Below are 16944 nucleotides of genomic sequence, written 5' to 3'. Positions count from 1 at the left end.
AGCTTGTGGTTGGAACGCTGGAAAAACTACCTTGTCTCTGTGATTAATGGAGGGGGAAACTCTGAGGCAGCGGAGCGGGAGAGAGGCAAGATTGTGCAACGTGAATACACAATACTGTAAAGTTTTCAATGAATCTAAAGCCCTGTTTAATTTAAATGCATAATCCATCTCATTTTTTTCGATTTGACATAGGAATTCATAATTAGGAAATACTGTTAAAAAAAAGCCCTTCGCCTTTTAAATGAACAAGGTAAACACTGTGCATGATTACAATTTTCCTAAATGTGTTTATTAACCATGTTCAGTACGGAAACATCCATCAAAAATAACAGGGAACACTCACTGTATAAATAACAACCTTTATAAAAAAAAAATATATATACATATTAAACGTCAGCATTTTAAGCCCTTCCCATAAACAAACAGTTAGCTATGAAAAAGCCGCACCACTTAGTGATATTCAAATAAACAAATCTACAGTAAAAACAACACAAAGAAACAATTTTTTGTTGTTTAAAACCTCCTTTATGGAAAAATGCCAAAGATCTGCAATTTTTACTTGCTGCAACTACAGGGCTTTGCAAAAGTATTTACATCCAATTCAACCTTTGCACATGTTGCCATGTTACAACCACAGGCTTCAAAGTATTTTATTATGGCTTTATGTGATAGACCAACACAATGTACCACACAACTGTAAAGTGGAAGTAAAATGAAATGATACATAGCTTACAAATATTTTACAAATAAAAAGCTGAAAAATGAGGCATGCATTTGTATTCAAGCCCCTCTTTGTCAATACTTAGCAGAGCACAGAGTGTCTGTGAACCCTAATTCCCAAGTCCTGTCACAGATTTTCAATTGGATTTAAGCCTGGACATTGACTAGGCCATTCCAACACATGGATAATATTTGATCCAAATTAGTGTAATTGTAGCGCTGACTGCATGTGTAAGGTTTTTGTCCTGCTGGAAGTTGTCCCCACCAGTCTCATGTCTTGTGCAGCCTCAGTTTTCCTCTGGGATTGCCCTGTATTCAACTCCATTCATCTTCCCATCAATTCTAACCAGCTTCCCTGTGCCATAAGCATGATATTGCCATCACTGTGTTTCGTGGTTGGTGATGATGATCCCAATGATCCGAAAGGGAAAATTTGTGGAGTTCATAGTTGTTATGAACTATGAACTATTAAGTTTGGGATATTGTTTTATAACTTAAAACATAATTTATGGTTCTTTATAACTTTATACCTGACCTGTCTGGTGTGTTCCTTGGTCTTTATAAATATGTATGTTCACTGATGTTCTCTATCAAGGCCTTCACAGATTTAATTACTCTATTCTACTTACTAATTATGTGACTTTTGAAGGCAATCTAGTTTTTTTTTTGTGTGTTTTATGTTTAATAGGGCTAAATACAAATGCATGACATACTTTTCAGATTGTGTTCAAATATCATTTTCCTTCGACTACACTGTTGTACACTATTTTGCACAGGTGTTTGATATAAAATCCCAGTCAAGTACACAAAGGTTTGTGGTTATAGAGACAAAATGTGCGAACAATTCAGGGGTTTGAATGCTTTTGCTAGGCAATGTAAATAACCATTTACTACAAGTTCAAAAGTATCCTTAATGCTGTATTTGTAAAGACCTGCAGTGTTCTTATGTTGTGCCTTTAAACACAAATGATATTGCTGCAGCTCTCCTTAATCAAGATGTGCTCGTATAGTTTAATTAAAATGTTTCATGAATTGGTGTGCTAAGTGGATGGCATTCCTGGGATGCTGTTCAGACATCCTCTAGTTTTTCATAAGTAGGTGAAGGTGAATGTGTGAGGGAATATTTCTAAAAGCACAGAAGGGAGAGCCTTTATGGACCCTCAGAGCCGATTTGAAATGCTGACTTGCTGATGACCTTCTGTACATGTGCATGAGAAGGCTGGACCATTCACAACAGATGGAAACATGCAGTTTAGATAGGACAAGTCTGTGGGGTCAAACAGAGAAAGCATAGCCTGATCCATGGAGTGTGGTTCCAAGGAAGAGGAGAAGGAAGTTCTGACAGCACATGCTGCTGGGAGCCCCATATGCAGCGTGCAAAGGGAATTGTCGGACAAACCTGTCACCCTGCCATGCTTGTGCTCCTTTTTAAGCTTCATCCTGCGGTTCTGAAACCAGATCTTGACCTGGCGGTCAGTGAGCTGCAGCCCGGCAGCCATCTCCAGTCTGCGGCGGCGTTGCAGGTAAGGGCTGAAGTGGAACTCCTTCTCCAGCTCCAGCAGCTGGTTGTTGGTGAAGGATGTCCTCTCTCTTCTCACTCCTCTGCCTGTAGCACTAGATGTCACATCACCCTTGGCTGAAGCTGGGAATGAGCACAGAAAAAAGCTTAGCCTTTTACAGAAAGTGCAATGCATGTAACACCTCCATCCTAGAGTCTATGGTGCCAGCAAGACCCACCTCAATCCTCATCTAATCAACCTGAGACCAAGCGGAGCCCTCAGTTCCTATTCAGTCACAATCGAAACTCCTAAACAAGACTGGCTGTCTAGTGTGTCAAGTGTTCAGGGAAAGTTCCCTGCCGAAGAGGCAGTCTGGGGAAAACATCTGACGCCACTACGGCTGCCTGACAGGCCACATTAATCAGAGCTCCACACGGAAGCAGAACTGTCAAATCCCCATCTCAGTCACTTAAAATGTACCTCGGGAGCACCACTGAAAATAGCCGCCATTAGGGATTCAGTTTGACATGTATATGAGCAGCACCAGGACTCTGTTGATAACAATATGACAAGGACGGGTTAATGGATGTTTAATAAGACCTATAGTGAGTGCATTAGACAGAGGATGGTGCCGTCTTTAACATGGCCAACATGTTTCCTTGATATTCACTGTTTGGAAGGTCAGGAGAGGTTGATTCAGTTTAATTTATATAAAACCAACTCACAAAGACAAACATCTCAAAGGACTTTACTAAACAAACAGGTCCAATTCATATGCAGTTATATAATATCTATGTTGGTCCAAATTCAATAAAATTCAATTCGTATCAATTTAATTCAGTTAAATCACAACAAAAGTAATTTTGAGGCACTTTACAATACAAAGCAACATAAAGTCATTCTAGTCTAATCAAAGTCAGGCGGAGTTAATATACAATCCAGACAATTTCAATTAGCTTTCTGTCAATGTAATTTACTGCAATAAAATCCAGTCATAATGTCAGGTTAAAATCCAGTTATTAACAATGGATTTAATCTTTTATTTTGAAAATAAAAATACTTATAATGATAAAACAATTAAAAATAACATTGCTGTTCACCCCATCTCTCTGTGCAGTTTTCTTTTATCATTGCAGTAATATGATTGTGCACTGCAAACATAATAATTTATTGTATGAACGTGTTAAAAACAGTGGTTATAATCTGTGATTTTTGAGATTTAATCAGCACAAGAAGCAACAAAAACAACATAACTGCACTTGTAACCACATACTCAGTGCAGAAGATCTTAGGAAACGTCTACACTCATGTTAAATTGCAATCATTATGTGAATATTAATGTGCAAAGTTCTTGTACCGTTGAGCTACATGAAAATATTTTAATGTTCATAATGATGAGTACTTCCTTTGTCTATCTCTATTACACGCTGCAAGAGGATTTAGGTGATCTGTCCATATTCCTCCTGATTCTTAACTTATTTCAAATCAATAATTCAGATAATTTAGAATTACTTTAAAGTTGTGTGGATTTTTTGAATTTAAGAAAATGTATCAGGTTTAAAAGAAACTGTCACAGAAACAACACAACAATGTTACTCCCTATGTTGTAAAATCCTGGGCCACCACCAGCATGAATAAAGAATTTGCTTTGACTAAGTCTATGCTTCTACAAGGCCGCTTGCAATGATCTTTAGAAAGGCAGTTATGTGGGTTAAAGTTCACATCCAAGGTGTGTGTGCTTTGTTGCTTGGATGCTGTATTTGGTATATCATGTGTAATGTATTCACTGTCCTTTATTCACAACATAGAGCACAGAAAAAAAACAGATCAATGAGTAAATGTGGCCTAATTAAAAGTATTATTGGAATATTCATAATAATATCATAATGTCATATTTTCCTAATATTTTCAGCTCTAAAACACATGAGAGAAAAAAAACTTACTTGACCGCTTCGAGCCAGTTTTCCTTGACTTCATCCAGGGGAAAATCCCCTTTGAGTGGCAGATGGTGAGACTACATCCTCTGCTTCTGTGGTCCAGCTTGCCCTTGGCATGGCAGTAAACCGCAGGCTCCAGAGGGCACTCAGAACCTTCATGTGGGTTCAACCTGGAACTGAAGGGAGCAGTAGAGGTCAGGTTCGGCTGATCAGGTCTTGAATCATGGCCTCCTCCTCCTCCTACTCGTTCAACTCTTGTTCCTTCACTACATCCCACGCTAAGTTTTGGCACTTGTCCAGAGCTCATTTCAAAACTGTTGCCATGCAGCTGCGGAGGGAGGGCCACAGACAGTTGGGGGTCCATGGACCCCACAGCTCATCAAACTGGCTCAAATCAAACTGAGAAGTCCCTCAGTAGTAATAAGCTAGAGGTCTTCTATCTGTCTAATATCAGATCACAATTAACCTGAAAGAATAAATGCACGCAGGACAGAGTATTTGGAGCTGGAAACCATGAGGAACGGTTTGAATAATATTTACCAGAGGGGGTATACCGTGGTCACGTGTGCCACTCATCCAATGACAGAGCTCCGGAGTTGGAAACTAATCCTGCTGGCAACTTGGGGTATCCGAAGAAGCTTTTGCATATTTCTTCAGACATTCTCTGCACGTTGTCCGGCTTTTCCGTATCTAGGGATTTGTAAAAGGGCAATAAAAAATTAAAAAAAATCTGATAACTGGACAACTGGAAAGAGGCCAAGATGTAAGAAAGAGATGCGTTCAAACGGAGACAGGGGGAGACAAACAAAGATTACACACACGTGTGCTGAGGAGCGTTTTTATTTCAAACCAAGCGTAGAGATTTCTGGTTTTTATTGTAAATGCTACAGGATAAACTGGGAGAGCCGCGCCTTGCTGCTGAGCACCGTGTGGTAGGTTTAAACAAAAAGAATGCCTGCTTTGCAATATCAGTGCAATGGAATAATGTGCGATTAATGTTTAATTCGTACCTTATGACGGCGTTTAAAAAATGAAAAATATTAAATTAAATTAAACTGCGTACAGCTTTTTTTCCCCCTCTGACAAACACAATGGCAAGTATTTATCCCAGTGTTTTAATGCTGTCAATAAAAAGTAGAGCTTTAGTCTTTCAAGGCAAAATTATGTTCGATTATTTTTCAAACTTCTCGTTATAAATTGGCGGGCTTCTCCTTTTCATAACATATGCTTCTAACTGTCCGACTGCAAGTGCAGCTTATTAGGATTCAATGGGAGTGGTCAAACAAAAGGCTGTGACAGTCATTGCTGCACAAAGACAAAGGAGGCAATCATTAAAGGTTTTTCTTTTTTTCCTGCAAGACGACTCATTTGCATTATTCAGGATTCACTGTACAATTTCAGTTGTTGTGAAGTAACATTTTTTATTTATTTATTTTACATTTAATCATTTTTGCTATACGGCTGAATGGGTGAAGGACAGGTTGAGAATTTATATCTAATAGGCGCCTGTTTGAAGCAACTCAGGCCAGCTCAAGGCGAAATGTGTTCAAATAAAATATGGAATTTGCAACTTAATTTTAACAAGCGGTAATAGATATTTCCGGGGGTGAAATGATTCTGCACTAAAAGCTGGAGCAGTTGTCCTCTAAATGAATAGGGAAGTAAACTCACTAATACGTTTTTTTTTTTATTATTATTATTTCAGCAAAGCACAAACGCATGCAAAATCGTGTATAAGAGTAAAATACTGAATGTTGCACAAAATCTACAAAAAAGTGAACGTTTCCTAAAGGGCCTGTTCGCATTGTGGGCCCGTATCAATCTTAGTTGAAGCAAGCTTCAAATGTAGCCTAAGTTCCTGCTGGTGTTTCACTGCAACAAAGCTGTCTAGAAAGCCCTCTTTAGATGTCTCAAAGGTGATGGATTATGCACTCAGGGCTGCAAAGCTTGGAAGGAGAGGAGCCTTCCTCCTTTTTTTTTTTCTTTACGCGTCACCCCTGCTGCCACCATTATCAGGGCTTTACCTGCAACTTCAAAGTGTATCAAGTCACGACCATCAGGGATTTCATTTTCTTGAATTACATGAATACGGGGACATCGGTTCAATGTAACTATTATTCAGCAATACTTACATTTTTCAGAGTTAGGAGTTTCAAATCTGTATTATGTAATTTTAGATATTTGCATTATGGATCATATAATGAAGCAAGTGGCTATATAAAAAAAAAACAGCTTAAATCAGCAAAGTTAGATGAATAGATAAACAATGTAGCATTATATTATTATTATTATTATTATTATTATTATAAGGAACGTTATTTGTGGTAGTGGCTGAAATGAGGGGGAAAGTAATTAATTTCATTGTGTTTTCCTTGCCTCGCACCCTTGAACGCACTCTCTCTGAATTTGGAGATAGAATCTGTGATATACTAGCTCAGCAAGACATTAATTTAGCACCTCCGCGCCTCCACCACAATTCTCCGTGAACTCTATTTGAACCGCCTCAGTGGCTATAAATCATTTTTCTCTCACACACAAAAGCACGCCGGTCGCTCCTGGGTGTCAACCCTTTTACAATTCCTCCTTACCTTCTGCGCTCCCTCGCCCGCTGACACAAACAAGTGAAGAAATTGTCGATAAACTTTTATTTTTCATACCAATAACCTATACAGAGAGAAAGAGAGACAACCGTGCTGCGGCTGCGCAAAATCGGGAGGCAAATCTGGCTACTGCAGCCCGAGATTGTTTTTTTGTTTTGTTTTCCTCCTCGATAAAATATGCATCGATGTAATATTATTTGCAATAAAGACAAAAAAGCGTAATTGTTTTCCTGAGCTTAAGGAAAACACGTATCAGTTAATGCATGTCCCGGGGACAGAGCTGTGCAGATAAGAGGAGACTGAAAGAGAGCTTGTGAGAAGACGTTAATGGGCAGAGGATGCTGTCGGTTAAAACGGTGCATACAAATGGCGCTGTCTTGGCAGAGCAAGGAGAAGATTTATGGGCCCGGTGCCCTATGTTGCTGTAAACAATGCAGAGTGAAATGAAAGGACCAGAGTTTGCAGACTGCACTTCATAAGGCAGGAGAAGACACGCACGTGGTCTGCTTCGTGCACTTTATATAAGGACGTGCATTAATAGGGGGTTATTCTTTGGTAGGTATACCAAGGTAAACCCTGCACCCTTTCAGGGAATAATGTTGGATTGTTTTACGTTGTATTTTGTTTTGTAAATAAGAAGTGTGGCAGAAATGCACTATATTTATATTTACAGCGTCTTTTAAACTCGTTTTGCAGCTTTGTTTTTCCAGCCAGGTTTGTCTAGGCTGAATTTGCCTCCTTTAAAAGCCCTTAGCAATAAATGACTGACAGGATCCATGATAGGACCCATTTTAAGAAATTTGTGGGTGCTCACAGCTTAAAATACTGATTACATGTTTACAAACACAAAATATGTCTGTTGTGCTAATTAAAGGGTTCTTAAACTGTTAGTTTAGTTCCCTATTTTAAAATGTTCATGATTTTATTCATTTAGACAACAGATTATCTGTCGCTCCTATGTGTGCAGAAACATGCATGGATTTGTTCAGCAATGCAGCAGCAGATGCAACTGGTGGCACAGCAGAGAAATCATTGTCATAGAACAAATTAAATCACTTAACCTGTACATAAACGAGAATCTATAGTCTCCTAGATTGCATATTCAGATCACTTGTGCTGATGAAAGTGAATACCATAACCATAACTCAGTCTAGTGATTGTCTGGGCCGCTGGTGACACCTTCAATGCAGGAAATGGCTTTAATATCTGGGGTCCTCAACGATGCAGCAAATAGGCTAATTAAATATTTCTCAGTGAGGTGTTACACTGACATAAAGTACACTCGTACGTTCACCCAGGCCATCATTCCCTATAGCTACAATATGTGGTGTGAAGTATTCAGTGGTAGTACCTGCTTTGCATCCCTCGCCTGCCTGCTTGTCCGTCCGTCCGTCTATCTATCTATCTATCTATCTATCTATCTATCTATCTATCTATCTATCTATCTATCTATCTATCTATCTATCTATCTATCTATCTATCTATCTATCTATCTATCTATCTATCTATCTATCTATCTATCTATCTATCTATCTATCTATCTATCTATCTATCTATCTATCTATCTATCTATCTATCTATCTATCTATCTATCTATCTATCTATCTATCTATCTATCTATCTATCTATCTATCTATCTATCTATCTATCTATCTATCTATCTATCTATCTATCTATCTATCTATCTATCTATCTATCTATCTATCTATCTATCTATCTATCTATCTATCTATCTATCTATCTATCTATCTATCTATCTATCTATCTATCTATCTATCTATCTATCTATCTATCTATCTATCTATCTATCTATCTATCTATCTATCTATCTATCTATCTATCTATCTATCTATCTATCTATCTATCTATCCGTGTCTGTTTGACTTTAGTGAAGATAAGATCTGAAGTATATTTTTAATAAAACTAAAAATCCTCTTGTTCAGAGTTTATTTTCAGCACAGAAATATCAAATTTAGATTTGACTGGTTAAAGTATTTTAAAATTAAAACAATCGATGCACAAAGATAATTCCTTGAAAATCTGAGAATTAGTCCTTTAATTTGCTCCCAAACGTTTTCCAGCCATACTTTCATAGTGTTTATACTTTGCATCAATCTACAGATTGTATTGCTGCATACTGGGTCAGGTACAACTACTGACACAAATTGTCAGTAGTTAAGGGGGGGGGGGGGGGCAGTGCTGCTCTATGATGGAGGGCGCCCTGGGCTGGCAGCTATATCACCCATGTAAGAATGTTTGCAAGTTCTGACTGTTAATCACTTCAGTGTTTCTGATTAGTTTTTAAAATCGATTTTTATGTTATTTAGCCCAGCTCCACCGTTATTACTAAAGGCACATGCGTACATACAGGCTGGTTCTGTTGCTCCCCGTATGAGTAAACGCAGAGTTTCATGGATTCATGACACACCCACTGCTGGTCAATGTGAGGCAGCCTCTCTTCTGTCCTGGAAAATAGCAGCGTGACCCCTGTTTCAACTCTAAGCCTCTATACAGCTGCTACAGGGCTGCAGGTCGAACACGCACACAGCAATGTGCAGAGCTTTCATCACAACCCTAAGTGGTTGAAGAAGCCACTCATCTGAGACGAGTGGACAAACTCATGTATAACCGGCCAACCTGACAATAACTGCAGGTGATATAACCCAGGTGAGCATCAGATCAGACCTGACCAATCCTGTTTAACGTTTGTTTAAATGTCTTGATGGATCCTTGTGTAACGTTTTACACCTTCTGAAAGAAAAGGAAGGAGGGAGAAAGAGAGAGGCCTCGCCAGAGGTGCTCCATAAATCACAGAGAGCCTGCAGCGGTGCAATGTGAGCTGAAAATCATGTGTGATTCAACAGTCTCAAGTCAGAGACAAAACTGGTTGGACCTGAGTAACTCCTCAGGAATTTAAACAGTGCACTCCAAACTCAAAAACGCACCATAATCCTGCGCGTTCATAGTGCTGGAAACAATCATGAATTTGAAACATTACAGCAGATACAGGCAGAGGAAATTCTTAAATTATGTTTACAGAATAATCTTTCACAATTAAGAATAAAGACAATATTTCCTTGATAGATGGATGTTTTTGTTTTAAATGCAGTATGACCCGTCAACAAACTTTAACGTATATAGTCTGCACTGATTATGTGAGAATATTCATTAAAAAAACACACAATATCTTTAGTTTATTTTTGAACTTAACAAAGATAAATGTTTGTATATATTCAGTCAGGGTTCAGTAAGTTTAGATGAGACTTCAGCAGGTTTTTAATAATAATAATAATAATAATAATAATAATAATAATAATAATAATAATAATAATAATAATAATAATAATAATATGACTGCAAAGGCACCAGAGTTTGCTTCAGTAACTTTCAAATTCAACGGTTTTTATATTAAACAGATCTATCTTCGTCATACAGTTTTCTTAATTCTTTGGGAAAGGGAGATAAAGTCATGCCTCAAAAATGCATTTTCTGCTTGACATTAATCCTTCCTAACAAGAGCTCAAACAAAAGGTGCATAATGTTTTCTATGTTCAGAGAGTAATTTGAGCTCCACCTGTAGCCTCCAAGACATGGCAAGGAGGAAGGAGGGTCAAATGTGTACTGACACACAAACATGTGGGTTTGGCTTTCACTGACAGCTGTTTACCTCTGGAATACATGCTGTCAGGATTTTTTCCCATTAATATTCCCTCACAGAGCCCAAACCAGTCAGACATTTATGTAATCTTTGCGACTTCTTACTATCCAAAAGAGAACTTTAGTTATCTAAAGACCAGTCAACAAATCCATTAGTTGGAAAGATGATTAGAAAAAACCCTCATTGTTTAAAAATTAAGTTTACATAAGGATATTTTCAAGCTAATTTAGTATTTTCTGTTACTATTTGAACTACTAAAACATTTCATGCTCACTGTAACCAATACACCTAGTCGTCTACTTTCCTATTTTAACTCCTGGATATAGCCGTTCAAACACATGTGCGTGTCCTGTTAAATGAACTTCAAGTAATAATGTTTCAACTTAATAAATATTGTTACATACTGAATTTCCTCTGACCGGCTTGATATTCTGGAAATAGTCTAAGGAGAAAATATCAAATGTCATAACATTTTCCATTTATGCACTTTCCTCTCCAAGTTTACTTTAGAAGGTAAGACAGACTACTCAAAACTGATAAAATATGACTATGCTTAAAAATTGCATGAATTTACAATTTTCTTACAAAACAAGGAGGAAATTAAGGATTATTCCATCTGATTTGATTTGATCATGCTTAACCTCTTTATATAAAGCTTTGGAAAAATTATGTCAAGGATTAAAAAGTTAAAGTTGTGAATTTTATTCCAATTACTTTATCAATAATAAATAAGGCTGTGTGGCCTTATTTATTATTTACTTACTATACTATTTATATATATATATATATATATATATATATATATAAATCACAATGAGTGAAGATCATTTCATTGTAACCTATAATGTTAGCATTAAGGAGTTGAGGTATTGCTGGGGGTCTCATTGAAAAGTTTCCAAGGTGTTTGTGAATTAAAAAAAACACTTGAAGGTCCTTGTTCATAAACTAATCACAATGACCAAGTGTCCCAGTACTGTCAGAAACGTCTATAATTGGCAGCTGGAGTTTGGACAAGGGAGCCAACCTGGGAGCAGAAGTCACATAAGCGCAGCAAATGAAACTATTTATAGCCGCAGCACCTTTTATGAGACCTCAGAGAACGCTACTAATCACCGTAGTAAAAAATATTTCCCAGTTTGTCAAATTTGAGGTGCAATTGCAAGACATCATCTCAAGTAGTTATTTTATATCGCTATCATTTATGGATAACTTTACTGTGTGTATTTATGTGTAATAACTCGCTCACTGAGAAGATTTGCACCCACGTGAAGAAGGCGCAGGTTAGGAGGTCCTACAGCTCCGATGGGTGCGGAGAGGAGCACAGTCCGAGGGTTCAATGCTGTCCGCTGTCACCGTGAATAACAAAGTGAGCAACACATGCAGTGATGCCCCGCCGCGGGCCCCCTCTATACAGGCGCAGCGCAGAAAAACCCACAAAGAAAGCAGAGGCCAAGAGAGGACCGGCGAGGGCGCGCCCAGAAGGTACACGCATAGAAAGTGAATCAGGTCACAGGGTTGGAGAGGTCGGCCATCCAGACTGAAATGAGCCTAATGGAACAGAAAATGTGTCCTCGAGGTGAACCCGGCCTTCTCCTATATCGACCCCCAAACTTCATTGAAGCACCTTTTCAAGCCCCGCGACATGGAGGCGACAGGGCCAAGAAAAGGGGCTGGAGGGATGCTGCGACTGCGGAGAGCACATTAATTTCTCTAATCTGTCCAACAACATAAAGACTCCTGGATTCATTTTTCAGCGCCGCCTCACCACCATTCTGCTGGCTTCTCCAAAGGCCAAGTCTCCACAGCAGATTTTAACATCTGTGCTTGTGCTAAAATGAGTCGATTTCAAAGGGTCCATTTTCACATGTACGCATACATATGAGTTATTCTGGCTGATACCGCACAACATTTGATGTTATCAAAACTGGCTATCATCACAGCTGTTTTCCAGGACATTATACAGAGCTCCGTGGTGCAAGATTGATGATGGAAAATACCTCTTCTCTTTGTGTTGTTGTGCCTCCCACTACGTAAGGCATTTTATACAACCTATTCATGCCAAAGTTTCAATAATCTATCAAATGCTTGCGCTTCTTTGGGTCTGACTCATGCTCAGACTTCATTTATCTAAGAATACACAAATGTTATGAGAAAAAAATAAGAGGACACACATCTGTTAAATGTTACATTTGAGTAGCAGTAAACAGTTCTGAAGTGTCTTTTTTCTGTCATAGCAGCATCGAATTTCGGATGTATTTTACTGACGCATATAGAGGCACATGCACATGCAGAAGTAAAAGACACAAGAAACCATTAACACTCCTCCCCATCCTACAGGCCAGAATCTGACAACAAAGGTCATCATCCTCGCAGCGACATATTTCACACCACACCATGTATTACACAGAATCTGCGTTCAGTTCGCTTTTTTTTTTTGTTTTTTTTTTTTTTTGTTTAATTTTCATTTATGTCACATGTGAAAACCCAGTCACATGGCGCAACGGAGCAGTATAGAAAAAGCAGGGCGACTGTGTGCGTTACAAAATGGCTATGTTACAAACATCTATCAGCTCTAACACATTACAAATGTAAGCCGTAAATTTAAAGCATGCATTTTGGCTTTTCAGTCAAAATAGGGCTTCATTTTGTGACACTGGTAGAAAGCAGTGCAGAAGTGGACTGGAGGGGACCCTCAGTAGCTTTTCTGCAGCGCTAATTGAATGTCCTTCAGACTGATGAGTTTGCACCAAACTGCTTATTGTTCCATATTTTTTGGAAAAAGCTTCACTCTATTGCAAGAGAGGTTAAACTCAAACACACAGGCGCACACGCACACACTCATAAACGCACCCACACAAATGCACACACACCAGGTCTGTACACGTTGCTAATTTAAAGGCGCAGAAAAAGTCAGAAAACACAGTGATCCTGTTGAATATTTACAAATCTTTACAGTTTTTAAACATCCTCCAATCATTAGTAGACCTCGTCTCACCTAAAATGAACTTCGAGCATACGTATGTAAAACTAGGAGACACTCACTGTTTTTATTGACCATTATGATTAGCACAAGTACACTAAACTCCGTTTATTGCATTTCACAATAATCTGCTTTGTAACGGTCTAAACACAACATCAACACCACAAATAATAATAATAATTTAAAAAAAACAACTAAAAATGCAGATCAAAATCCAGTTTCTGAAATACACGAGGTAAATTCACACATTGCTGTTATCCTAAACATACAAGTTCAGAACCAATGCTGTGTTCAAGCTTTTTTCAATATACCAAAATAATTATTATTATTATGATAGTGATATCCTTCCAGTGTTGTTTGAAATAAATAGATTGTGCATTTTTACCTTGGGCAGCTGGGCAAACGAATGGCCCACAATAACATTTTGATAAAATGTATATTTTTTTTCTAGTTTCACTCCTTCATTTTAATAAAAAAAAAAAAAAAAAACCCGTCAGGATAAAAGAACTTCAAATAAATTAAACCCTGTTTCACGTAAAAAATAAATCATCGGTATTCGCAGTAATCCATGCTATATAACATGCATTTTTATATAACTTTGGACTTAAAGGAAACCGCACAAGATCGCTACGAAAACAAAATATATCATTGTTCTATAAATAACCAGTTCTCTGTGTACCCCAGGTGTCTGGTTCGTGGTTTTATAACCTGGTAATATCCTCGCCATGCTGTGCTGCACTGAGTTCGTCGGGGGCCCCAGTGTTGGTGGCCGAGACAGCGGCGACTCCGCCGGCCGTAGAGCCTGTGTTGGACCCAGAGGAGGAGGATCTCACTTTGGTGTTCGGCAGCCTGTGGTCCTTTTTCCATTTCATCCTGCGGTTCTGAAACCAGATTTTAATCTGCCTCTCGGAAAGCACCAGAGTGTGTGCAATCTCTATGCGCCTCCGCCGGGTTAGATACCGGTTATAGTGGAATTCCTTCTCCAATTCCAAGACCTGCTGCCGGGTGTACGCTGTCCTAGACCGCTTTGGCTCCGTCCCATTGTAACCAGAGTTCACTGGGAGGAAAAAAGGGGGAGATTGGAGAGAAAGGGTAGAAGAAGAAGGGAGAAAAAGGAGGGGGTAAACAAAGTGAGATATGGCTCTGAAAGATTTATTGGACATGAATGTTTTGCTGTTTGAGGAAATTTAAATGGGAAGTTAAGAACTTCTCCGCGTAATGAGTGGACACTCACATCCAACCATGATCTAAATTATTAATGCAAGATCACAAAGCTCAGATTTTCTTCCCCTTCTCTTCTCTTATTCATTTATCCCCCTCTCTCTCTATCGCGCAATACATAACAGCAGAAGCCACATGGTGATACGGCTGCCCTGAGTATACCTCGGCTATAAAATTTATGGTGGGTGTAATTACCAATGCCGAGTCGTAAATCCGCCTCAATTGTGCCATTTCAAAGGCTTCCCTGCTATCGGAGCAGGGGCTGGCAACGAGATGGGAGTCAGAGGGGCTTGATAAAGGGAGGGAAGAAGGGGAGAGAGGAGCGTGAGTAGAGCAGGGGGAACATAAACACCACAAGTTGCCTACCAGTGCTGACGTGAATTTTCTTCATCCACGGGTACACCACGGGCTGTTTGGAGGAGACTGTGCTGTTAGGATGCTCCGGGGTGGCCTGGTTGCAGGCGGAGGCTGCGGCCGGCGGGGTGGCGGGGGACATGGACAACTGTGGGGTCTCACATGACGCAGGCTGGCCCTTTCCCGTCAGCAGGTGCGCAGAGTGAGGTATTCCGTGTCCCCGCGGCGTGTCGGGCTCGGGGATGCTTGCACAGTTATACTGGCGCTCTTGGTAGCTCGCCCGCGGAGGAGGGTATAACTCCTGGTGGTGATGCTGGTAGCCAGTGTCCCTTGCGCGGCTGTAATATTCTGGACTGTGCTCGGGGATGTAGTTGTTTTGCGAATATTCCTCGCATGGAGGAAATTTCGGATCAATGTAGTTAGACTCCATCAAATACGAGCTCATGATCATTAATTTCTGGAGTGGAAAATAATTTTTCTAGCTTTGTCGTTTTTCTGCTCCATAAAGCCCTCCTACTTGCGAGCAGCCCTGTAAAGTTACTTTAACCACGTGACCCAGTGGCCCAATAGCAGAGTAAGAGGTAGTTCCCGGATAAGGAACCAGAGGTATTTAGCATACCTACAGTCGCCATTGTGGGCACAAAGCGCGCTCTCTCTCTCCCTTTCTGCCTGTGTCTCTCTATCCCTCCTTCTTCCCTCTTCTTCCCCCTGCCTCCCTCTCTCTGGTTTTGTTACCAAGGCAATTGATCTTGGGGACAAAACTAGTAGCTGCTGACCAAGGAAAAAAATAAAACAGGCAAAATCCATGGCTCGCAATTATTCAAAGGGACAATGGTTGGCCAAGGATAAAGCACAACAAAAGAAAACCAATCATTTTCTTAGCTTTCACACCTTGCATAAAGGTTATCTGCAAATTAATGAAGGTGCGTTCTTTATCAGCATTGGTTCAGCTGGGAAACAGACTGAAGGCCATTAAAGTTACTAGCTGGACCTTTCTAAAAAAAAACGTTCAAATTTAGTTTATTGTTAGTGTGTTACTTAAAGAACAACGTGTCGTGCTCAGTTTTTCTGTTTGTTTAGCTGTTTTGTGGTAAACAGTTATTTAATCAAGATAAAAATCTTGCCTCTAAATATGAAAATGTTTTTGATGACATCACAAAAGCAGGCACTCTAAATGTTTCAGGAGGTTAAATTTAAGAGTTTTTAGACTTTCCTACACATTATAATAAAAATTTTAAAAATACGCTACCGGTCGAAGGTTTTAGATACACTTTCTCATTTAATGGGTCTCTTTATTTTCATAACTATTTAAATTGTAGATTCTCACCAAAGGCAACAAAACAATGAATGAGCACACATGGAATTATGTAGTAAACAAAAAGTGTGAAATAACTTTAAACATTTTTACATTTTAGATTCTTCAAAATAGCCACTCTTTGCTTTGATGACTGCTTTGCTCTCTTAGCATTCTCTCCATGAGCTTCCTGAGGCGGTAACCTGATTTGATTCTTCCCAGAGTTCATTGAGAAACCACCAAAGGTTAATATTTCAATCATCATAGTAAAGGGCGGCTACTTAATGAATCTAAAATATAAAACATATTTAAAGTTTTTTTGTTTTTTTTAAACTTTTTTTTTGTTTGCTACATAATTCCATGTGTTCATTCACAGTGTTCATTCATTCAGTGAGAATCTACGTACAATGTAAATAGTCATGAACATAAAGAAAACCATTAAATGATAAAGATTTCACCGGTAGTGTATTTGAATTGCAAAAATACCTACACTAATAACATAGTTAACTAGTAGCTTAAATATAACTTGCTTAAAAAGGTCATCCAGTTATTTTACAACTACATGTTAGCTAGCTTCAATGCCTTCAATCACTGCATGCACACTTTATGAAGGTTACTGTCTTGCAGGGCTTAGTCCAATACTAAAATCCCAGTTTTCAACCCATCAGCCTTGTTAAAAAA

General features: G+C 38.9%; 2 protein-coding genes across 2 annotated transcripts; both read right to left on the bottom strand.

Annotated features, from left to right (window-relative positions):
• Positions 1-267: 267 nt before the first annotated feature.
• Positions 268-4520, bottom strand: LOC124865318 (homeobox protein Hox-D4-like). The gene is made up of 2 exons (XM_047360316.1): positions 4163-4520; positions 268-2362 (listed from the first exon to the last, which is right to left on the bottom strand). Exons 1-2 carry the CDS (start codon positions 4518-4520, stop codon positions 1881-1883), a joined length of 840 nt encoding a protein of 279 aa, XP_047216272.1. The 3' UTR covers positions 268-1880.
• Positions 4198-16314, bottom strand: hoxc4a (homeobox C4a). The gene is made up of 4 exons (XM_047376578.1): positions 14982-16314; positions 14103-14451; positions 4697-4846; positions 4198-4332 (listed from the first exon to the last, which is right to left on the bottom strand). The coding sequence occupies exons 1-3, from the start codon at positions 15418-15420 to the stop codon at positions 4810-4812; spliced, it is 825 nt and encodes a 274-aa protein (XP_047232534.1). The 5' UTR covers positions 15421-16314; the 3' UTR covers positions 4198-4332; positions 4697-4809.
• Positions 16315-16944: the final 630 nt, after the last annotated feature.

The sequence above is a fragment of the Girardinichthys multiradiatus genome, chromosome 1 (genome assembly GCF_021462225.1).
Source record: "Girardinichthys multiradiatus isolate DD_20200921_A chromosome 1, DD_fGirMul_XY1, whole genome shotgun sequence".
NCBI classification, from domain to species: domain Eukaryota; kingdom Metazoa; phylum Chordata; class Actinopteri; order Cyprinodontiformes; family Goodeidae; genus Girardinichthys; species Girardinichthys multiradiatus.
Note: the sequence above shows the minus strand (reverse complement) of the source record. Positions and strands in the feature narration are given on the sequence as shown.